Consider the following 21,151-nt stretch of genomic DNA (forward strand, 5'->3'; position numbering starts at 1 on the left):
GCTTTTGCTTTCAGATTAATCGTCGCTTTCACATTCCACTTATCCACGCTGCGCATGGACAGCTTTAAGACGCCCGTCCACAGAGCGCCTGCTGGCTTGGCCCCACCTACCACCGCACACATGTCGACGCCATTCAGAACCCCAGCCAGATACCAGCAGCCTCCGTCTGCGCTATCGCCATCGTCTCCGCCACTTACCAGCCAGCAGCAGCACAGGGAAGCGCGGCCACGCCCCGAGGGAAGTGGTTCAATCCAGAGGCACAGCGGCTGCTTAATGAGCAAGTGTCGCATCAAAGCGAGCACCAGAGCACGCTCCGTCTGCGGTGGAACGTGGCCATCCTCGTTGTGGCTGCTTGGATCTCGCACACAGGCATATATCACCACGTGAAAAGCTACGGTCAGGCGACAGGCATTACCCCTGCCTTTGTGTGGTTTTTTGTCGAGTGGACCAGCTTGGGTCTCCTGGTATATAACATTGGCGATGCTGTGTGGTGCCTGCTCCAGCCGAAAAAACAGTACACGAGCCTTGCCATGACCCCAAGCCAGAGGTTGCGTATGGGGCTCGATTCGCGCGCAGTGTCCACGGCAAAGAGGCCCCCGATTGCTGCTCCCTGCATGACGCCCTCCAAGGTCTCCACTAAAACCCATACCCCGGCCCGGGTAACCGACATTGAGATTCGCCGCAACACCCCCAGCAGGGGAACAGTCGCTTTAATGGCAACCCCGCACGCCCTGCGCTCGCCGCTCTCGCTGTCAGTGAATTCAGTGCACGCCGACTACTCGACCGCCAGCGACTTTCTCACGCTTACCCAGGTTTTGAAAAAGGTTCCTGGCATCAACGCTGCCACCGCTGCCGCAGAAAATGCTCAGGGCACGCCCTCCCAGACGCGCCCTAGCGCCAGTATTTCTTTGGCCAACCCCCTCATGTCAAGCGGCTTGGCTGGGTCGAACCTGGCTACGCCCCGCCTTCCGGTGGGCCGGTACGCATTCAACGATATTATGCCTATTACTCCGCAGCAGCACTTGCGCCCCCAGCTGACCATTGGTCTGTACCAGACAGCCACCCCGGTCAGCCGCAGGACTGGCGGCGAGGGTATGAAGGGCACAAACAAGGAACGCGCAGCTGGTGAGGTTGACTACCAGGAGCCGCACGAGGTGCTGGAGAAGTACGGCGTGGAGCGCGATATCTTTGACTGGGTCGAAAACATGCACTCGTGGTTTGTGCGCCACCTGCTTCGTCCGCTTTGCAAGCAGATTGGCGAGCTTGACCACCTGTTTGAGCAGAACGGCTGGGCCATCTGTCGTGCAGGCGTGCGGTGCTCGACACTCAGGCCCTCGAACAGGCCAAGGCCAGCGCGGTGCCGACCGGACTTGGCCAGTTTGGATCAGGCCTTGGCACATCGGCACTTGGTGGCGGTTTCGGAGGCAGCTTCGGTGCCACCAACTACTCGACCACGAACCAGCCCGCGCAGCAAACTATTCCTCAGAATTTGGTTGAACTGTCGGTAAAGTATGCTGATCTGCCCCAGACCAAGGAGCGCATGGCATTGGAAAAGTACCTGCTCATCCCTGGCTTCAACTGCAGAGAGTACATTGTTCAGCGCGTGCACACCCTTTCGCAGAGCGGCGCCCTCCCGGCATACAAGTTTGACGGAGGAGGCAACTATGTAACCAGCGTTAATGCCGCCACTACAACTGTCGGCCCAGCCCCTGCGGGCGATACCCAGGCACCCGCGAGCAGCCATGGAACCAGGCCCAGCACCCCACTGATGCACAGCTGCTCTTTCATCTGTTCTGTACCTTCATGGACCAGACAATGCCGCCCGTGCAAAACACACGCTACCCGTTTACCGATCGTTTTGTGCTCCAGCCCGACCGCAAGCCAGACCACAACCTCCCGGCACAGATTATCCAGGTCGTGCGCAAGAGGCCCCACTTTTGCCTGTTTGTCAAGGGTCATTCTACGACGTCACGGCCGGCCGTAACAATCTTTTCATCGTGTTGATTCTCTTTGTGCTCGAGATCCAGCGTGAGTGTGCTGGCTACCTGGGACTGACAAATCTTGGCGGCAAGCAAGTCGACTTGCTGTCTGTTATCAGCAAGTGAGAGACAGTGGTGGGTATGATGACTTGGTAATATATATTTTCAAATTATTATTGTAGCATTCTCCAAAAAAAAAATTATTCTTGTTATATTTATTAACGCTGACCCTCTTTTGGATGGCCAAAACTCAGTTGCAAGCATTGCTACCTCCATTATTGATGGCACAGCACAAGTTGCAACTGGCGTGGCTCTTGTGGATGACGCAATTTCCCCACCTAAAGAAATAGTGACTGAAATCAGACAGCGCTTTTGGAACATAGATATTACGGCAAGCCTAAAAATGCGCATCACCCTCAACTGCTTCAACTGCTTCAGCGAGGGATTGGGGATTCCTGTTCGGTTCACTTGATTAGCTGTCTGAGCAATCAACACGTGGGTAATGATAACTTGTTACCAGTAAATAATAAATTTGGTATGCTATATTGTTACGAAAGAAGCCACATATCACTTACAAATATGAATCGAACAAACAAAGGCCTTAGCTTCACTCCACTGTGCGCTTGCGAACCCTGGACGACTGCTTTGGCGCAACTGCCTCCGGCTCTGCAGACTGGCACACCGACCTCTCGTAATTGCGCGCGCTCGCCTTGCTGCTCGCCGTAATTGACTCGGAATCGCCAACTGCAACGGTGTCATCAGCGGCTGGGTACAACGAGACCGGCTTGGGCCGCTTGGTGCGAGACTTGGACCCGCGCTTTTTGCGGTTACCTTTGCAGGCGCGTCACCTGAGCTGTCTTTGGCGTCGCTGTTGGGGTCTGTCAACCCCAAGCTCACGCTGTGGGCAGCAGTAGTGCTGATGATGGTATCACCCTCATCCCTCAGCTGCTCTTCGATTGGGCTATACCGGTGGCTCAAGTTGCCGTTGTTATTGTTATCGCTGCTGCTGTTGCTGTTAATCGACATCAGCCTTGCCTTAGCGAATGGCGAACGGCTGGTAGATATGGCAGAGGCAGAGGCAGAGGCAGAAACAAATCCACCAGAAGTACGCCTGGCTAGCGAATGCGAGGGCGAGGGTGACAGCGACTCAACAGCGGCAGAAGCCTTGGCCAGAATGTTGTTCCCAGCGTTCTGGTTGGCAGCAGCCCAATTTCCAGACACCGTGGGTGTCATATCCGCGAACATGTCCAACACATTGTCCGTGCGAGGCGTTGTCGGTGGTCCGGAAAACGGCACTCGCTGCACGCCTGATCGCGGAGTACTGGCAGAGTGCAATGGTGTCACCGAGCGCGCATTGGCGGTGTTTGCTCTAGGGCTAAACGCAGCGCCACTGCGAGATGCCGGTGAGCGCAGCGTGCGATCAGGGAATGAGGTCATTGGCGTTGACCACGTGCTTTTTGCCGTCGTCGATGAAGCCGAATCGCGCTTGGCCTTGGGTGTCTCTGGCTGAGTCTCGGACACAGACATCGAACTGTCATCGTTGTCGTCGTCGTCCGATGTCTGTAGATCGGCAGATGGCAAATCAGAATCCACAGCTTCGCAAGGAGAAGAGGGAGCCAACTCTATGTCAGAAGCGACTGGCTTGACCACTGTCATTTGCTTGATCAAAACACGAAGCAGCGGGTGCGATGCGCTCTGCGCTGCACCATGTGCGCTAACCACTGGCCGCAGCTGGCGGGCCGTTTTTGACGCACTTAGCGGAACAAAAGACAGACCCCGCCGCAAAGCCAGTGCACTGCTAGAACCATGGGCTGAGCCCTCCGAGCCCGCCGTCGTAGCGGTTTCGCCGTTGATCGATTCGAGTTCCTCAATCACCCACCTCTGGGCAGCCGGCAGCAGCAGTATCAGATTCTGTGCCATCGCCAAGCGCTCATCGCGCTTCCTCTTCTGGACGGCAGTGAGATGCTGGCCAGCATCAGTCTTGGCAGTCGCGCGGAACAGACGAATTGCCTCGGCATAACGACCGCGGTTGACATAGTGCAGCGCCAGAAAGTCCCTTGCATGAGCTGCAGTCTCGGGCAGCAGGCAGTACGTCTCAAGCGCCGCCTCTTCAGTGTCGTCAAACGGCAGCATGGCCAATCGGTCGACAGTGCTGCGATGAGCGTGTGGTGAGAGTGCAAAGGCAAACAGCTGCGTAAGAAGCGCCTGACGCAGCTCCAAGAAAGAAGATATGTGGCGTTGGAACGAAAATGCCCTATCAAAGTCGCAGTGCAAAAACACGTCCATGACTACCGGTGCCTCGGATGGCAGCTCCTCGAGCCGCGGCTGCATGAGCGCCGTGGCGCTGTTTAAAAACCGGGCGGCGTCGAGATGATACCCGGCGGCAACGGTTGTGCGCAAGACCTTTGGCGCCCAGTCAGCAATGACGCAGGGATCGGCGAGGTACGACACGCCGGCAACAGTCTGCGAGTGGTCCATCAGCCAGTACCCACGCATCAGATACTCAAAGTGGCAAGGTATAAATTTGTCGGCGGCGTACTTGGCTGCCGCTTTGTTAAGTGATGTCGGATCAATATCGGACTCGACATACACGTCGTGGCTAGATAACAGTACAACTGCCGACATATCCAAAAGCAAGTAGTACGCAATACAGTGCTGCTTGAGGTCGTCCAGGTCGCTGGCCCCGATGCGCTCCACAAAGGCGCGCATCTCTGTGAAGGACCTAGGTGGATAAGTGCTAGCGGCATCGCCCCCGGTGACGTCAGCCATGCTAAGCAGCATGTCTATGAAAAGCTCGCCATCCATGCGACGCCGCTGCTCTGACAATGCGCTGCACACGGAGATGAGTATGCAAAATCATGCTCAACTTCAATATATTCGCTGATGTCAAGAGGCTTCCCAATGCCGTGATTGGCAAATGCTGCCCCTGCGGCATAAGTAACCGCACCTGCTGCTCCCGCGCCGACAGTGACAGCGGCACCAACGCTAATTAGACTGAGGCTGTCGGAGAGCGCGTCTCCAATTAGTACTTTTCTTCCGGTGACAATGTCAATTTGTGCTGCAGAGCCCGATATTTGCATACCCAGCACGGCGTCGGAGACCGTGGAATTTTGGCTGGAAATCGTGACAAGCTCCAGCGTCTGTTCATTGAAAGCCCACGCGTTAAACAGCGTGTGCAGAAGCCTGTTGCGTGAACCGGGTGCAGGCCCACTGCGGGAGTAAGGCCCGCTGATGGTGTCATCAACGGAAGTGCTGGCAAGCACTGCAACAACTATGGAACGCGGCGCGTCTGCGCCCCCGTCTGAGTGCTGTTGCCAATATCAACAACCGCCAAGTCCACGATATCCGCGTTGGTAATTGGTGCTTTGTGGGATCCGATTTTGGTCGTACTCGTCGTAAGTCAACAGCTGCAAGAAAACCGTTCCAATTTGAGTGATATCGACATGCGCTTGGGATATCTTGTCGCCACCAAAGGCAATAGAATGCACAGACACGGCTGCCAAAGAACTTTTTCTGTCACTGTGGACCTTGCTGTGAACGCTCGCGCTGTGGCCGACAGCCAGTACGAAGCGACCGCTTCCGACAATGGCGGCGGATATGCGCGCGACCGAACCCAACTGGGGCTTTCCCACGGGGACGATTCCAATGATGCGCGTCCGATTCAGGCCGTACGGGCAGTATTCGACCACGGCGACGTTTCCGGATTCTAGGCCCAAAAACACGAGTGAGCGACCGTTAGTACCAGGAGCCTCGCGGGAGAACGAGCACGACACGTCGCTTTTATGTCCAGCAATGACCAGCTTTTCCAAGGCGGTTAGCTGCGAGCCATCGGGGCCAATAGTGAGGTTCCCAATCAGGCTGCGACCGCCGATAAGCCAAAGCACACAACAGATACTCCCACTCGGTCGAGGTACCGCTTCCAGCGCTGAGTGGTGCCGAACGCTAATCGAGCGAATTCTGTGGTACACGGGCGTGGAAATGGGATGTATGAGAAGGGTGAATGGGTTGAACACGCAGAGCCTCATGGCTTTGGCGACGGGCTCGCGCAGAATAATCAAAAATGGGTGGTCTGGTTGAGATGAACAGGAGTGACCATCGATATTTCCAGCTCCTCGGAAATACCCGCTTGGAGCTGGGCCGTACTGAGGGTGGCCAGGGCTTCGGGCATGTCGAGAGCTGCTGTTGCAAGGTTGCGGACTTCAAGCAGACGCGAGGTGAATCGGTAGAGCAGTGGCATAGCGGGTGCATGGGGCAAGGACCACTGACCTGTGGTGATTCCGCCAGCGATTCCTCCGGCAACAGCCTCGCCAGGCGCCAGGCCAGGCAATGGCAAAATTTCCGAGACGATCTCCATTCACTGAGTGCGATTTTAGTTAATTGCTAATTAGTACAGCAGTGACGATGGGAAATGAGAAAGAAAAATAATTAAAAGGAATTTTATCTGCAGACCACAGAAAAAAAGGGGAAAAAGACTTTTCTTGAACGCGCCGCGATCAAACAAAAATGGATCTATGATTCCTGACACTATAGGAAAAGAATGAGGCTACAAATATACTATAAACCGACATCCTTCCCTTAAATAGATTGACTAGCAACCTATCATGTTTAGAAACTAGTGGCAATAGACCACTATGGTTGACGATATTAATCAGTTCGCTGCTTCTTTTGAAGAGAAGAAGCAGGGGAAGATGGACTCTTGCGCACACGCTTGATCTTGGGCTTTGGCTTGGACAAAGTCTCGGGTATCGCTGTAGACTCGGCTTCAGCCAACTCGAACGGCGCCTATTTACATGAAAAACGGAGAGGCCGCTCGCCTGTAAGCAGGGTATTAAGAATGATGCGAAAGTTTAGCACTGCAGCCGTGTCACGATTCCACTTCCGTCTGCCTGATGGCACTTTTTCGCCATCCTTGATCTTGGTTCCGTCGGCCCTAAAGGTTTGCAAGCAGTCCTCCACTGTACACTGAAGCAAGCCGTGGCATAAAATTTGGCGAGGTTTTTCTACCGCCGGAATTGTATTAACGCCAGTTGCAGTTACCTGCTGCTTCTGCACAGCCAACTCATCGCGTATCCTCTGTCTGATTTTGCGCTTGACCTTGCCCTACGACCAGCCGCTCAGCCTGACAATATGCTTGAGATTATCGGCAGGCTGGACATTGCTGTACTGCTCCCGATTTTGCTCAGCCTTCTCATCCTGCACCTGCTGCTTAATTTTGCTGTCAATTTGTCTCAGACCAGCCCTTTTCCTCCCCTATCCACCGGATGATATCGGTAGACTGTGGGCGAATGGGCACCCACCAGTCGCGACTCTGCTGCTCGCTGTTAATAGTTGATGCAGCAGCGGCAGCAGTTTTAATTGCAACATAAACGGCGGTGGCTGCTGCTGCGACAGACGCAGCGGCTGAAGTGGTTGCAACTGCAACGCAATTAGATGATGATGATGCTGCTGCGATAGAAACGGTGGCTGCTGCTGCTGCGACGGAATTACCAGCGGTGTTTGTTGCGGCTGTGACGAGATTGGATGCTGATGTGCTGCTTTCATTGCAGCGTGGTACATGTGCTTGAAATTCTTCAAACAAGGATCATCAATTTTGTGAAATTCCTCCATCCTACTCTCCATGTGGGCAAAATGTTGAAGTACAATACTTGTCGATCAATAAACGATGAATCCCTGGCTGATAAGCATTTCCCGCAACCCCTTCCCACGAATTGGCTCATGGAAACGGGTTATGCCTGGGTCAAATTACTAATAATTAGGACTGAATCTGATCCAGATTTTGCGAGTTTGACGTCAGCGCGTTTTTGTTGACAAAAGAAAGATAGCGGAGCTTGCGATACAAGGGGTCAGTTGAGCTATTGCCGTCATATTTCTGGCTCTTGCCGAGGGTCTCCATGTTGTGATAATGCTCTCCCAAAACACGCGTTCACGTCGTTTATTAGCCTCAGAATTCTTGGTATAGCAAAATACAAGTATAAGTATCTCACCCTTTTTGTAGCTACTTTTATATCCCAGACAATATAACATATCCCTACGGCCTGGATCACAAATAACTGCTTTATCAACAATACCATGAATGATAGGTTTAGGCAAAGCAAAGCATCAATGTAATCGGGAGGGGAAGCCTTCTTACTGCAGGTTACAACATTGCTGTTTTTGTTGCCGCCATTGCTGTTGCTGTTATCTGTATCGTCAGAACACTTCTGAGACTGTGAATCCTTCTTGGCCTTGGCATTCTTGGCCTTTGTGTTTGCGGTTGAGTCGAGCAATACGATAATTACAATGCTATCCATACGAATAAGCTCTCCGAATGTGTACGGTTTGGGTGCCCTTCTAGTATCGAGTGTGGACGACCAGCAAGAGATATCATAAAATCGGGACCAACCCTCCCCGGGCGACTTGTCATTGAGCTCTGTTAGATGGAGTTTTGGATATATCAATATACAGGCAAAGCTTATCCTTGTGTACCACTTTGAGCTGGCTCTTTGCAACAGAAAAATGATCTGAATAAGGATGGTCTTGTCGATAGTAGTAAGCCCCGATACACTGAAGTTATCGTTGGGAAAAGGGAAATCTTCCGCATACCCTTGACATTTAACAGCCGGAAGACCTCAACAAAAGTCACAATGTGTTTAACTGTATTAGCTGAAGAGTCGTACTTTAGTCCCTTGTCGCTGAAACTATAGTCCTCGGGGTAGGTCCCAAAGATTCTCTCTATCAGGCGCTCTATCCCATCGCGAAGCACAGGGTTGGGATCCATTTCGTGTCGATCTGTTTGCCGGCTCTGCTGGTCATAGCAGAGAGAAAATCACTCTTCATTGTGCCCGCCGAAATCCTAATATCCTTGCTAATCAGCTGCCGGATTTCCTCTCAGTAAGCCTGCCCTCGTTCTCAAGTTCATTGTATTGATCTTCTGTCCTTTTTTTACGTCAAGCGTGATGTCGACCAAATGTTTTAACTGCCGGTTGAAGCACTGTGATACATGCAATGTGTATGCTGCAGAATAGCCGTTCCCTCATAATCTGAACCTTGGCCGCCTTAATGGGCTGCAGACACTCAAACCTGGTCTCCTTGATGAATGTGTGCCTGTGTTAACCATTTTTATTGGCATTGTTTAAATTGCTTCTACATGGTTTGTTTCCAGAGGTGAGGCAAAGGGCGACAAAGTATCCCTTGAAAACCCCTTGATTCAAATAGTTGACCATATTAAACCCCTCGTTGTCCATCCCCTGTAAAAATATATACTGCGCGAGCTCGTATAAGGCTGAAGTAACCCGGTGAACGGTAACGACATGCTCATGCATAGCGCAGGAAATAGGGATAATGCATTTTATAGAGGTTGAGGAGCGCCGCAATGCTAATGGGCATAATAAAAATAAAAATAATTGAAATAGAATGAAAATGTGAAAATGTGAAAATGTGAAAATGTAAAATTCGTCTAATACGATGTAATTACATTTAATGCTACTACATTCTTATGTATATGTATTTTATTTGTAAAACAAATTATTGTGTATATACTTTATTTTTACATACGTTATTTTTAAAAAAAAACCTATTTGGCTTTTAGGCTTTGTTTTTTAAAAAAGGATACATTTGCTTTATATAAGACAGTAAAAATGGTTTATTCTATTTCTATGTAAGAGGGGGGTTGTGATATCAATTATTGTGTTGTCACGTGATGATTGCAATTGTGAAATTGCCATTGTTTGAAATTATGATTGTTTACGATCGCGATTTCTATTTTTAACGGGCGATAGTTTCGAATAGATAAGCGGAGCTCTTTAAGCTCCCTTATAGTGGATTTTTAAAATTAGTTAGTACGAATAAGTTTTATTACAGGGGTGGGGAGGACTACTGTAATAATGTTAAAGAATGGGTGTGAAATTATAAAGGTTTTTATTACTAGTGTTTCTAAAGTGCTATTATTGCCGATCTTGCCTTATATATATTCCTTGTTTTGTGGCACTCACTGGCAGTTGTGTGCTCTGTTCGCGAGAACTTGTCCTTATGAAAGTAACCTGGGTCTTTGATATGGCATATGGCATGCTGTATTCTTGCGCCCAGCATATTCATTTCGGGACAGGCAGTATGTCCGGATGTCAATTGTGGCGCCTAATTTGAACCCCTGTGATTTGCCCCATATCAGACCATCTGTGAGCTGACGAGAATCTGTCTCATGGCTTTCCCCTCAGCGTCTACCTCCATATCCTCGGGCTGCGTAACACTATTATTTATAAAGCCGTGTTAATGTATTTACGCACTTTACGCGTGAAACCAAGCTTTTTGAGTTGCAAAGGATATTTCACGTAAAAGCATCTATTATACACAAAATAGTTTTTCAAAAACTATTTTTTGTATCATAGAATTCTATATTCAAACTATTTTCTAAAATTCACTAGGGAAGCCTCTATTGAGACTTCCCTAATTGCCTTTTATAGGCAATGTAAACTCCTTAAATGCTACTGTATAAATGCCCATCCAGCATTAATACAGTAGCTCGTAGCCTCTCGGCTTAGACGAGCTTATATCCTGCTCTTTTGGCATCATATTTATAAAAATTTATAAAAAAACTTGGTTTACAAAGAAAATCCAAAGTTAATTTTTGTACGCTTCAACACCCTTTCTAAATTTATAATGCCAGGAAGAATAAAGCACAAAGCTGCGGATAAAAAAGTAGCCCTTTTCGCTCTAGTGCCAAGATATAATAATGGTAAATATAAATATGCTCTGTTTATTTATTTACATATCAGATAAAAATAAAATCTTTTGCCAATTACTGACCACTTGGCAACAATCATTCGTATCCTTTACAACTTCACATGGGATGAAGACCACCTGACTGAAGTCGGCAAGGTGGCAGATGATGCCTGCAAAAAACTGCTCGCTCATGATAATGCCCAGGAGTGGCAAGTAGCATTAAATAAAATTGGTGTAGCCCTGCTTCTCGTACAGTGTGTGCACAAACACTATTGCTGCTGTTTTTGTTTCTGATATTGTCACTGTTGTGACGATAGCCGGAAATGGTAGCTGGTAGTACTGTGCTGTGTATCTCGTAATTGTACATTTTTGTTATCATCGTCGTCTGTGTTGGTCAAAGATGCCGCAAAATAAATATATGATGCCGCAAAAGATAAAAATAAAATAAACATTTTTATCATTTTCCCTCTTTGTATTATTCGTGATAATTGCATTATACAAAAGTATAAAAATAATACAATTTTTTCCCCTTTAATATTTCCCCGCATTTTCAAAAAAATCTGGAAAAATAGTTTTTGGCCAGCAATATCGCGTGATGTATTTTAATTTTGGCATTATATTTTGGCTGGTTACTGATCATCGAAAAAATTAAGACGGCTGAAACATAAAATAAATGTTTTTTCTTCCTCTTCTCTTTTCTTTTTAGATAATACATTTTTAAATATAATTTTAATCGACCGCCAACATGCACACCAGGTAAGTAAATTTACACATATAAATTTGCTTTTTTATATTAATATTTTTTTTGGCTTGTATTTATATTGGAATTAACACCAAGCTAAGTGGGTGGACTGGCTGGTGTTCGTTGTGAATATATTTTTTTATTTTATATTTTATATTTTTAATAAATGAGCGTACCGTTTTTTCAACACCAAATTCTGAAAAACGAAAAAAGCACAAATAGTGGACGGCAAGTTGCTGCAGTTTACAGGTTGAAATAAGGCGACTCAAATGATTACCGCCTCCAAAGATCGACACAAGATATTATTTTAGCGGGCTAGGAGCACAGCTTGGATAATGCAACCAACAAAATATTCCATGCATACTCTGCTTAAATGGTTGGTGTGGTTGGATAATATCTGGTCAAAATCTCTGAGGTGGATTCGAAATATCCACTCAAGGTCTCAGCGGTTGGCGAAGGAGACGGATACGGGCGAGGCGCCTTCGCGCAGGGACAACTGCGAGGCGAGGGATGACTTTGCAAATGCAGCTTGGATCTCAGAACGGAACTCGACAAAAGCTACATCGGGCTTGACAGAGACCCAGCGGACCTCAACGAGGCCGTCGAAAGCGCAAAGGCGGCCTCTATCTCCGCGACAGCAATGTCGGCGGGCAGGCCCTGCAGGAACAAGATGGAGTTTGGGATCTCAACGCCAGGCGGCAGCGCCGAAATTGCAGTGATAGCCGCAGACGCCAATGCGGCCTCCGCCTGAGGCTGTGCCAAAACACGCGCCTGGGCGTCTCGCTCGCGCGCGTCTCGCTCCTGGATCGGTGGGTCTTGAAGGCATCGGTGTCACCGCCCTGGTCGGCAATGTGGCATCGGAAGGCTGGCGCGAAACTCGATGAACATGGGCTTGTCAAAAAGCATGAAGCCCTGCACTTCCGAGTGGGCACGGACAGCATGCTCGGTGTCCTTGAAGACGATAAAGGCCTGGCCACGCATGCGCAGGCTGTGGCGGACGCGCACGTCAGGACGGGCCCGTATGTCTCGAAGAGCGCCCTGAGCGCGGCGGCCAGAACCACCGGCTTTGTCTTTTCGTTCAGGTTGCGAATGTACACTGTCTTCGACGGCGTGAGGCATGGCGGCCGGTTCGGGTGCCGGATCTTGGGCCGGGAAGCTGGAAGCGGGTACGGCGGCCTCATGGCCATGGAAATGTGGGAGGTGGCGGCGGTGGCGGGAGACCAAACATGTGCTGATTCTGACTCTGGCTTTGTCCCTGGCCCTGGCCCTGGTACTGGTACTGGTATGAGGGGGCCCGTGAGTTCATAGGAGCATTGTCATACGACATGGTCTGGTGTAAATCTAATGTGATGTGATGTGATGTGATGGCGTGTGCTTGTATGCTTGTATGTGTGTATGGTGGGCGAGTTTGGCTAAGTTGCGTTATTGTATTTAAAAAGTTTTACACAGTTAAAATAAAAACTATAGTGGCCTGTATTGGCATATTGGGATGACGCACGTGCACAAGTGGCCCCAGACTCGAGAGAAAAGACGGTTCAATGACAGTCCTCGTCCCTGTCAAAGTCAATCAGTACACCTCCAGGATGTACCGCTCACTCTCCTTCAACTCCTCAATGACCTTGTTTGCGTCGCCGGGCTTGACGCCGCCCATAGTAGTGAAGGCGTTGACCATGGCGTCCTTGACGTCGCCAGTGGGCCAGGTGGGGCCGCACAGGTAGAAGGAGCCATCCTCAACCAGCATCTGCGAGGCCAGAATCTCAGTGTCCTGGCGCATGTGGTGCTGGATATAGACCTTCTCCTTCTGGTCACGCGAGAAGGCCAGGCGCAGGTTGGTCAGAAGCCCGTCGGCATGGTAGGCCTCGAACTCCTCGCCATACAGATACTCCATGGCGCGGTGGCGCGAGCCAAAGTACAACGTCATGGAGCCGACGTCGGCGCCCTGCATCTTGCGCACGGCACGCTCCTCGATAAACGCGCGGAAGGGCGCCATGCCGGTTCCGAGACCAGCCATGATGACGGGCTGCGAGTCAAGAGGTGGCAGCTTCATGACGACGGCTTGACAGAGACGACGACCGCGTCGCCAACACGCAGCGTGTTGAGGAAGCGCGTGCACTGGCCGGTGCGGGCATGGCCACGCGAGTCGCGCCACTCGACAGCGACGACGCACAGGTGCACGCTGCCGGGGTGCATCTTGGCCGACGACGCAATCGAGTAGTGGCGCGGCTTGATGGGCGCGATCAGGTCGACCAGACGCAGGAAGCTGGGCCGTGCCGACGCAAACTCCAGGAGCAAGTCGGCGTACGTGACGGTGTCAGCCACGCGGTCGCGGAACTCAATGGCACCGTCGGCTGTCGTCAGCCAGCGCAGCTTCTCAGCCTCTGCGGCATCGACGGCAAAGTCGGCCAGCGCGGTGTAGAAGCCCTTGCTGGGCCGTCCAAACAGATCCAGCGCATTCGTCAGCCAGCCGCGCACCGAGCGCGTGTGGCGCTGCTCGCCGTCACGCGCAGCCGTGACAACAGCGTCAGCGTCAAGCCTGTAGGCCGTGCAGAACGCGTCGACAGACTCGACGTCGTTGCAGCCGAAGACGCCCAGCGCGTCGCCAATCTCGTAGCGCAGGTCGGTGCCGCGCGTGTCGAACTCAATGTGGAAGATGTTGCGGTCGTACGAGTCCGGCGTCATGCGGTACTTTGACGACACCCGCACTGAATGTGCGCTCTCCGGGCCGCGCGCTCAGCTGCGTGTCGAACGCCTCGGGGAACGCCAAGCGGCGCACAATGTCAAGCGGGTCGGCAACGGTGTTGAGCTCGGGCGCGTCTTTGGGCGCATCCTCAAGCGTCTCCTCGATCGTCTCTCGGCCTGCCCTCGGCCTCAATTTCAACTGCCGCCAACCCCAGCGTCTCGCGCATCGCGGCAGCAATACCAGTGCTGCTGGCACCAAAGACATCGGCGCCGCCCACGCGGACTGCCGCGGCAGGGCGCCCGACAAGCACAGCCAGCGCCACGTCGGCACGCAGCGCGTCAGCAGTTGCGTCGCGCGCACATCCCAGCACGACAATGCGGCGCGCAGTCGCCGGGATCCTGGCAACCAGGTCCTCGGCGGCCCACGGGCGCAGCGCGCGCACGCTCAGGACACCTGTTGCGGCAGCATCGCGCAGCAGAGATGGCAGCGCCAGAACGGCAGCGGCGGCCGGCTTCCCCAGAGCAACAAAGACCGTCTCAGCGTTGGCGCTGCCGCTGTACTCAAAGCGCGCGTACGTGCGGCCAAAGTCGCTCCGGAAGCGCGCAAAGGCAGCGTCGACGGCGTCAGCCACAGCAAGCCCGCTGCACTCGGCTGCGACAGCCGCGACAAACTGCGCAAGCTGAGCATGGCCAATGGCGCGCACCGACTCAACTCTATTGCCGGCGCTGGCAACATGCACAACCGGCACTGCAGCAGCGGCAGCAACGGCGTGCGCAACGACGCCAACGTCGTGGGCCTCCTGCGGCGTGGCCGACGCCAGCACCAAAGCGCCGGTCTGCAGAGCAGCCAGTGCGTCGGCGTAATCGGCGTGTGCTTCGCCAGCAGCGTCCAGGGACTCTGCGACCGCATGGACACCAGCGGCTGGCGCAGAGCCGCAAGCTCGGCCAGCACCGGTGCCATCAGCGGCAGCGACTCGGCCGAGGCAATTGCAGCCACGCGAGCACCCGACGCGAGCGCACCCCACAGCGCGTGGCCAGCGCCGGCGCGTGTCTGCATGCGCAGCGCCGACACCCATCCGCCGAACGCGTTCTTCTCTGCGCGCCGCGACCAAGCCAGTGCCGCTGCACCCAGCGTCTGCTCGCGCGCCGCATACACAAAGCACAGGTCGCTCAGCGCGTGCGCAGCGTACGCGGCCACGCTCTGCACGTCGGCCTCGGTCGAGCTGCCGCTGCGCAACGCGCCGAGGTCCACCAGCGGCTCATCGTGGTCCGCCGCCGAGCCCACAGACTCGGGCGCGGGTGTGTTTGCAGCCGTCGCCTCGACGCTAATGCCCTCAGCACCACTGGCCTCCAGCTTGGCCACTGCCGCCTGTCGCTCACGTTCAGCCTCGGCGCCGCTGCGCTGAGCCGCACCACCTCGCCGAGCTGCGGCTCAAGGTCTGCCGGCAGATGCCCGACGATCTCCTTGAGCAGCCTCTGCGCAACACGCGGCGCAACTCCGTTTGTTGTCACTGCCACCTGCAGGCCTGCCGCACCGCGGTACGTCGGCAGCAAGGCAAAGTCGCTCAGCGTTGCGCTGCCTGCCACGTTAACCGGCACGCCGGCTGAGTGTGCATCCTGCGCAACCGCTGCTGCCGTTGCAGCGTCAGCATCGGCCACGAATGCTACCTGAACTCAGCCAGATCAGCCGCAGCGTATTTGCCTGCTGCAACTAGGGTGATGCGACCGGCCTCAGCCCACTTACCCAGCGCCGCAGGCATGCTGCCCGCCGTGTACAGCACGACCTGGCCCCTGCGTCCAGGGCAAATATGGCGCGCGTAACTGCCTGGCGCCCTCACCAAACACTGCGGCCTTCTTGCCGCCCAGTCGCAGACCCACGATCAACGATGGCGTGGGCCCAGCATACCCTTCAAGTCGGATGCAGCCATTTTCTTGGGTGCCTTGTGTCAGTGGTGTGCGGTGGTTTGCTTATCAGTGGTAGAGAGGAAGAATAAATAATGTGTGAATGCAGTAGATAAAAATTGTATATTATAAGTCGTCGAATGGATCCTACCGCGTTCTGCCCTTATCTTTGTTGTTTGGATCGGCCTGCCTGCCGCGCGCCCTTCGCTTTATATACGGCGCGCTTTGTTGACGAATGTACAGATGGGTGGATGGATGGATTCTGAACAAAATGGAAACACGGCCAGCTAGCAGCTGTGCGAATGTGGCTGCTGTGAGTGTGATTATTGCACAGCCAAGTCCTCCCACCAAGCAACTTGCCCACTACGACTATACTTTGCTCAGCAAGCAAAATTTAAACTATATTCGTGATTGTATGCAAAGACGGAAGTGGCCGCCATATTGAAGATCATGTAACTGGCGCTCTGCCCAATCGCCGCCTTGGCCGTGGTGCAATCCTCGATTGCGCAATCGCAACTGCCAACAGACACCACACGCCCAAAGTGGGTGCATGTCCGCCGATGGTTGTGGTGGTAGTAGCCGTGCAGCCCCCCTCAAGCCTGCTGTATTTTCTGCCTGCCTGCTTTAAATGTGAAAAAAGCAAGGGCGCCAGCCAAACCAATCACTGCCCACAGTCGAGACCAGCGCTTTGACTTTTTAATCCCGGTCTTGATCTGGCCGGCCTGGTAATCAAAGCCGAATCACAGTCATCAATCCTATTGTGAAGCCGCCCACCACAGATGTGGAATCTGAATTGTTTGGTAGCACTATATTGTGTGGTGCTTTTGCTTAAAAATAGTCCAATCGATCCGGCTGCGGTGAATTCTGCTTTCTCTCTCTATCTCCTCTCGCTCGTTCTCTCAGCTTTTTTTTCTTCTTTCAACCATATTCACGCCGTTACTTTTTCTTTACCATGGCACCACAGAAGCTCTCCACCCTCACCGACTACCAGACGCTCGTCGACAAGTATGACACCTTCCTGTTCGACTGTGACGGCGTCATCTGGCGCGGCTCCACTGCTATTGTCAACGTCCAGGCCACACTCAGCATGCTCCGCAACCGCGGTAAGCGCCTGATATTCGTCACAAACAACAGCGGCACATCGCGTAAGGACTATGTCACAAAGTTTGCCAAGCTCGGCATCCAGGCCTCTGTCGAGGAGATATTCAGCTCTGCCTAGCCACCGCCGTGTACCTCAGCGAGGTTGCCCGCTTCCCATCCAATAAGAAGGCATATGTCATTGGTGGATCGGCATTCGTAACGAGCTGCACGACGTGGGCATTACAACCATCGGCGAGGATGACACCGGCCTGTCAACCTGGCAACTCTCGCCGAGGTCGAGCCCAACCCCGACGTCGCAGCCGTGGTTTTTGGCATTGACTATGATATCACCTATCGCAAGCTGGCCAACGCCCACCTCAATCTTACTCTCAACCCCGGCTGCCTTTTTATTGCCACCAACGACGATCGCACACTACCCGGCGGCAAGCAGTCTACCCTGGCACCGGCGCCATGCTCAGCACGCTCATCCACTCGACGCAGCGCTCGCCACTCGTCATGGGCAAGCCCAACACCCCCATGCTTGACTGTGTCATGCAAAAGTACCAGCTCGACCCCACCGCTCCTGCATGGTCGGTGACCGCCTCGACACTGACATTCTCTTTGGAATCAAAGGCGGCCTCAGCACCTTGTGCGTGCTGACCGGCGTTGCTGACGAGGCTGCTGTCCTCGATCCGGTCGCGCCCCAGGCCACCTACTACATCTCCAGCCTGGGCGACCTGTGCGATCTGGCAGCCAACTAGCTGCTGCGCTGGTACTTTGTCTCTGCTGCTGCTGCTGCTGCTGCTGCCAATATTTTGTGTCGTCATCATTATCGCCATCACTTTCACCACCTATTTTCGGAATATGCTTATGTATATGCGCTTGATTTTGCTTATTTGTTACGCTTGGCTGGTTGCTACGGGCACAGCTGCGTACTATTTTTTTGCATCTTCCCTCTTTTGACTTTTTCCTTTGCTTCAAATAGAACTTTTAATATTGCTTCTTTTTTCAATTGCTTGCACCAGTTTATACTTTTTTTTCATAAATCCTTCTCAATCTTATTCTCTTTTTTTGCAAACACCAACAACTGAATGGCTGAAATTAAGCAAACCGAACAGAACCACCAGCACCCCATTCATGCTGCTCCTGTCATAATTGCCTCCGACTCCATAGACCGCCCTACTGTTTTGACTAACCCTGCTCCTGCCACGATGGACACCGAAATTACCAAAAGCCCCAACGATGGCAGTGACAATGACATTGGGAGTCCTGCTGTTGTAAACGTTGAAGGTGACAACCCTGTCATTTCAAACACATCGACATTTCCGGCCGCCAGCACCATTCAGCCGCCCGCGAGGCTGCAGCGGACCTCAATTCCACCACCAATCGATACTGAGAATGCTAGCAAGGACGCCGATAACACCCTCCGCTCGAGGCTGCTGTCGACCCTGTCGTCATCTTCGTTGGCCACGGATCAGCCAGCGATAGCTGTTCCAGAGTTGGTGTTTGATGCTTCCGAAAGAATCACCGCTGCCGAGAAGTTGGCTCCCCCAAATGCGGTCGATACAGCCAATGCTACCGCTGCCACTGGAATTTCTGGCGGCCCCGACCCCGCCCAATGCGAGCACATTGGCGTGTCGTTTTCAAAAAACCGCCGCTACCGGAGGACCATGGAGGACGCACACTACCACAAGTACGACTTTGATGGCATCAGGGGCCAGTGCTTTATGGCTATATTCGACGGTCACGCTGGCCGCCAGGCTGCCCAGTGGTGCGGAGATAACTTTTCGGAGGTAAGAATATAACAATTATTTTTGAGGATTGGACCGCGTATGTGAATCCTTTTTTGCTAATATCTTGTCTTCTCACCTACCGGCGGGTGTATGTGCGCATTTGTTTCCCATGCTGCGCTAGGTGTTTTTGCAGCTGAAGCGCGAGCGGCCCGAGCTCCCAGTACCCGAGCTTCTCAACGAGACATTTGTCGAGGCTGACCGGAGGCTTGCCACAGATGTCAAAACCAACTCTGGCTGCACTGCTGTCGTTGCCTACTTGGAAATCCGTGACATTCCGGTGGACAGTAACAGCGTATCTGCCACCGATGATTCCGACGATGCCCCTTCCAAAAGCCCAGCAACGCGCCAGCAGCGAACGCTCTACTGTGCGAATGCCGGCGATGCGCGCGCCGTGCTCAGCCGCGGCGGAAACGCTGCCAGACTGACCTACGACCACAAGGGCGACGATGTCCACGAGATTGAGCGCATCTCTGAGTCGGGCGGCTACGTCTTTAACGGAAGAGTAAATGGTAGGTTTTGCAAATAACCTGTAGCATGCGTGCCAGGGAAAACTGAGTGAGCTTTGAAAAACAACTTCCCAACATCGATATATTTTATGTGTGATGTCTTGCTCTTAATATCTTCTACCTCTCTTTTCTTGGTAGGCATCCTTGCAGTCACTCGCTCGCTGGGCGACCCGGGCCTCAAGCAGTTTGTCATCGGAAATCCGTTCACCACAGAGACAATTCTCAATGATGACGACGACATTCTCATTCTTGCTTGCGATGGCCTGTGGGACGTATGCTCGGATCAGGAGGCTGTCGACATCATCTACACTGCGCCAACCCGACACACGCAAGCCAGATACTTTTGGACTACGCGCTGCACAACGAGAGCATGGACAACGTCACAGCGATGGTCCTCCGCATGCACCCACCGCCACATCCGGAATCGTCGTAGCCCTGTAAACTGAGTTCACCGCTAGCAAAGCGCACACGCTCCTTCACGGCTGACCAAATTCAATAACTTTTTTCATTCGTCCATCCACCATCTCTCGTGCTCCAATATATGTATACCTTTTTTCTCCCGCGTCTATCTGCAGCCACTTTTTGTAACCGCCGCTTTTGTGACCCGCGCTCCTGCGATCCGCCCGCAGCTGGCAGCTCGAGCTGCTGCTGCGAGGAGACTACAATAATACATCATCTCAAAAACCGCGTCAGGGTAATCACGTGCTTTGCTTTAGGGTTTGTATGCGCCGCTTTATTGATCCAATCATGGTGGCCGTGCCCTTGCTCATCACCCCCTCCCTTCCCTTCTTCCTCTTTCTCTCTGTCTTGTGCTGCCAACCAGATCATAAAAATATTTTTGCTCACACAATCCTGGCACTACAGGGCTAAGCAAAAGGTGTAAAAACCGGCCTGCCTGCTGGGTTGCGCCTCTGCGCCTTTGCCAGCCGCCTGTGTGTTTGCCTGCTGCCTAATTGTGCGTGCCGCTGGGCTTCGCCCACCCTTGCTCCTCTTCCTCTTCTTTTCTTTTTTCGAATTTGCAATTTCTTTTTTACACTTTCAGTGAATTAAACTCAAAACTCCAATCTTGGTCACCTCTGGGACATTTCGTTTAGCTCATTTGCCTAACACCAAACTACCTTTTTTTCTCAACCTTTAATATACCTAAAATGTCTCAAGTCGCTAAGAAGGCCGGTTACCAGGAGACCACCGAGGCTCAGATCCACCGCATCCGCATCACCCTCACCTCCCGCAACGTGAAGAACCTCGAGAAGGTCTGCTCCGACCTTGTTCTTCGTGCCAAGGACAAGCAGCTTAAGGTTAAGGGCCCCGTCCGCATGCCCACCAAGCGCCTTAACATCACCACCCGTAAGACCCCTAACGGTGAGGGTTCCAAGACCTGGGACCGCTTTGAGATGAAGATCCACAAGCGTCTTGTTGACCTGTACTCGCCCTCGGAGATCGTCAAGCAGATCACCTCCATTGCCATTGAGCCCGGAGTCGAGGTTGAGGTCACCATTGCTGACAACTAAGCAAACTAGGCGCTAGTCAAGAACAGCGACAACGCGCAACGGGGATGAAAATGTGAGCTCTGCGATCTTTTTTTCCATGGCGTGCTGCCGTCCAGTCTAACTTTTATTTCTTTTAGTTTACTAGAGAATGAAGCCAATAAAGCCTTTGATGTTTTTGAGCACCACACCTTTGCCTATGTTTACCGTTATTAATGTCGATATCGATTTGGATGTAGACTTCGATCCCGGTTTTGATTGACCTCCAGCCCTGCGCTCACTGCAA

The 21,151-nt window shown here is 52.5% G+C and overlaps 7 protein-coding genes across 7 annotated transcripts; 4 read left to right on the forward strand and 3 right to left on the reverse strand.

The window, feature by feature from the left end:
• Positions 1-252: 252 nt before the first annotated feature.
• BX661DRAFT_85489 (uncharacterized protein) lies at positions 253-1,655 on the forward strand. Its single transcript, XM_051539525.1, has one exon. The coding sequence runs from the start codon at positions 531-533 to the stop codon at positions 1,506-1,508; it is 978 nt and encodes a 325-aa protein (XP_051392985.1). The 5' UTR covers positions 253-530; the 3' UTR covers positions 1,509-1,655.
• Positions 1,656-6,623: 4,968 nt separating this feature from the next.
• On the reverse strand, positions 6,624-8,736 carry BX661DRAFT_169759 (uncharacterized protein; the record flags this gene model as incomplete). Its single annotated transcript, XM_051533552.1, has 6 exons — positions 6,624-6,761; positions 7,017-7,079; positions 7,104-7,194; positions 7,277-7,394; positions 8,110-8,388; positions 8,562-8,736. The coding sequence occupies 6 exons, from the start codon at positions 8,734-8,736 to the stop codon at positions 6,624-6,626; spliced, it is 864 nt and encodes a 287-aa protein (XP_051392986.1).
• Positions 8,737-11,586: 2,850 nt separating this feature from the next.
• Positions 11,587-12,831, reverse strand: BX661DRAFT_179477 (uncharacterized protein). The gene is given in 6 exon segments (XM_051535200.1): positions 11,587-12,007; positions 12,055-12,233; positions 12,254-12,294; positions 12,305-12,406; positions 12,424-12,574; positions 12,640-12,831. The coding sequence occupies 6 exon segments, from the start codon at positions 12,743-12,745 to the stop codon at positions 11,861-11,863; spliced, it is 726 nt and encodes a 241-aa protein (XP_051392987.1). The 5' UTR covers positions 12,746-12,831; the 3' UTR covers positions 11,587-11,860.
• BX661DRAFT_179478 (uncharacterized protein) lies at positions 12,817-16,002 on the reverse strand (the record flags this gene model as incomplete). The annotated part of the gene is given in 8 exon segments (XM_051535201.1): positions 12,817-13,459; positions 13,480-14,103; positions 14,114-14,279; positions 14,308-14,993; positions 15,014-15,499; positions 15,511-15,765; positions 15,810-15,888; positions 15,920-16,002. Coding segments are annotated over 8 exon segments (2,853 nt in total), but the record flags the coding sequence as incomplete, so codon positions are not given.
• Positions 16,003-16,880: 878 nt separating this feature from the next.
• BX661DRAFT_179479 (HAD-like domain-containing protein) lies at positions 16,881-17,961 on the forward strand. Its single transcript, XM_051535202.1, is given in 5 exon segments — positions 16,881-17,191; positions 17,209-17,295; positions 17,375-17,529; positions 17,559-17,626; positions 17,647-17,961. 5 exon segments carry the CDS (start codon positions 16,952-16,954, stop codon positions 17,838-17,840), a joined length of 744 nt encoding a protein of 247 aa, XP_051392989.1. The 5' UTR covers positions 16,881-16,951; the 3' UTR covers positions 17,841-17,961.
• Positions 17,962-18,058: 97 nt separating this feature from the next.
• Positions 18,059-19,811, forward strand: BX661DRAFT_223384 (phosphatase 2C-like domain-containing protein; the record flags this gene model as incomplete). Its single annotated transcript, XM_051538875.1, has 4 exons — positions 18,059-18,872; positions 18,994-19,381; positions 19,517-19,671; positions 19,716-19,811. The coding sequence occupies exons 1-4, from the start codon at positions 18,171-18,173 to the stop codon at positions 19,809-19,811; spliced, it is 1,341 nt and encodes a 446-aa protein (XP_051392990.1). The 5' UTR covers positions 18,059-18,170.
• Positions 19,812-20,368: 557 nt separating this feature from the next.
• BX661DRAFT_85603 (ribosomal protein S10 domain-containing protein) lies at positions 20,369-21,143 on the forward strand. Its single transcript, XM_051539526.1, has 2 exons — positions 20,369-20,466; positions 20,519-21,143. The coding sequence occupies exon 2, from the start codon at positions 20,527-20,529 to the stop codon at positions 20,887-20,889; it is 363 nt and encodes a 120-aa protein (XP_051392991.1). The 5' UTR covers positions 20,369-20,466; positions 20,519-20,526; the 3' UTR covers positions 20,890-21,143.
• The last annotated feature ends 8 nt before the right edge of the window (positions 21,144-21,151 follow it).

Source organism: Kickxella alabastrina (assembly GCF_025024165.1).
Source record: "Kickxella alabastrina strain RSA 675 chromosome Unknown BX661scaffold_6, whole genome shotgun sequence".
Classification (NCBI taxonomy): Eukaryota; Fungi; Kickxellomycota; class Kickxellomycetes; order Kickxellales; family Kickxellaceae; genus Kickxella; species Kickxella alabastrina.

Coding starts and splice junctions, on each gene's coding strand:
- BX661DRAFT_85489 (XM_051539525.1), top strand. CDS start 531: ATGACCCCAAGCCAGAGGTTGCGTATGGGGCTCGATTCGCGCGCAGTG.
- BX661DRAFT_179477 (XM_051535200.1), bottom strand. CDS start 12,745: ATGTCGTATGACAATGCTCCTATGAACTCACGGGCCCCCTCATACCAG. Junction 12,575..12,639: donor TCAGAATCAGCACATGTTTG/GTCTCCCGCCAC, acceptor ACCCGCTTCCAG/CTTCCCGGCCCAAGATCCGG. Junction 12,008..12,054: donor GCCTGCCCGCCGACATTGCT/GTCGCGGAGATA, acceptor GGCCTCGTTGAG/GTCCGCTGGGTCTCTGTCAA.
- BX661DRAFT_179479 (XM_051535202.1), top strand. CDS start 16,952: ATGGCACCACAGAAGCTCTCCACCCTCACCGACTACCAGACGCTCGTC. Junction 17,296..17,374: donor TCATTGGTGGATCGGCATTC/GTAACGAGCTGC, acceptor ACTCTCGCCGAG/GTCGAGCCCAACCCCGACGT. Junction 17,530..17,558: donor ACACTACCCGGCGGCAAGCA/GTCTACCCTGGC, acceptor CGCCATGCTCAG/CACGCTCATCCACTCGACGC.
- BX661DRAFT_85603 (XM_051539526.1), top strand. CDS start 20,527: ATGTCTCAAGTCGCTAAGAAGGCCGGTTACCAGGAGACCACCGAGGCT.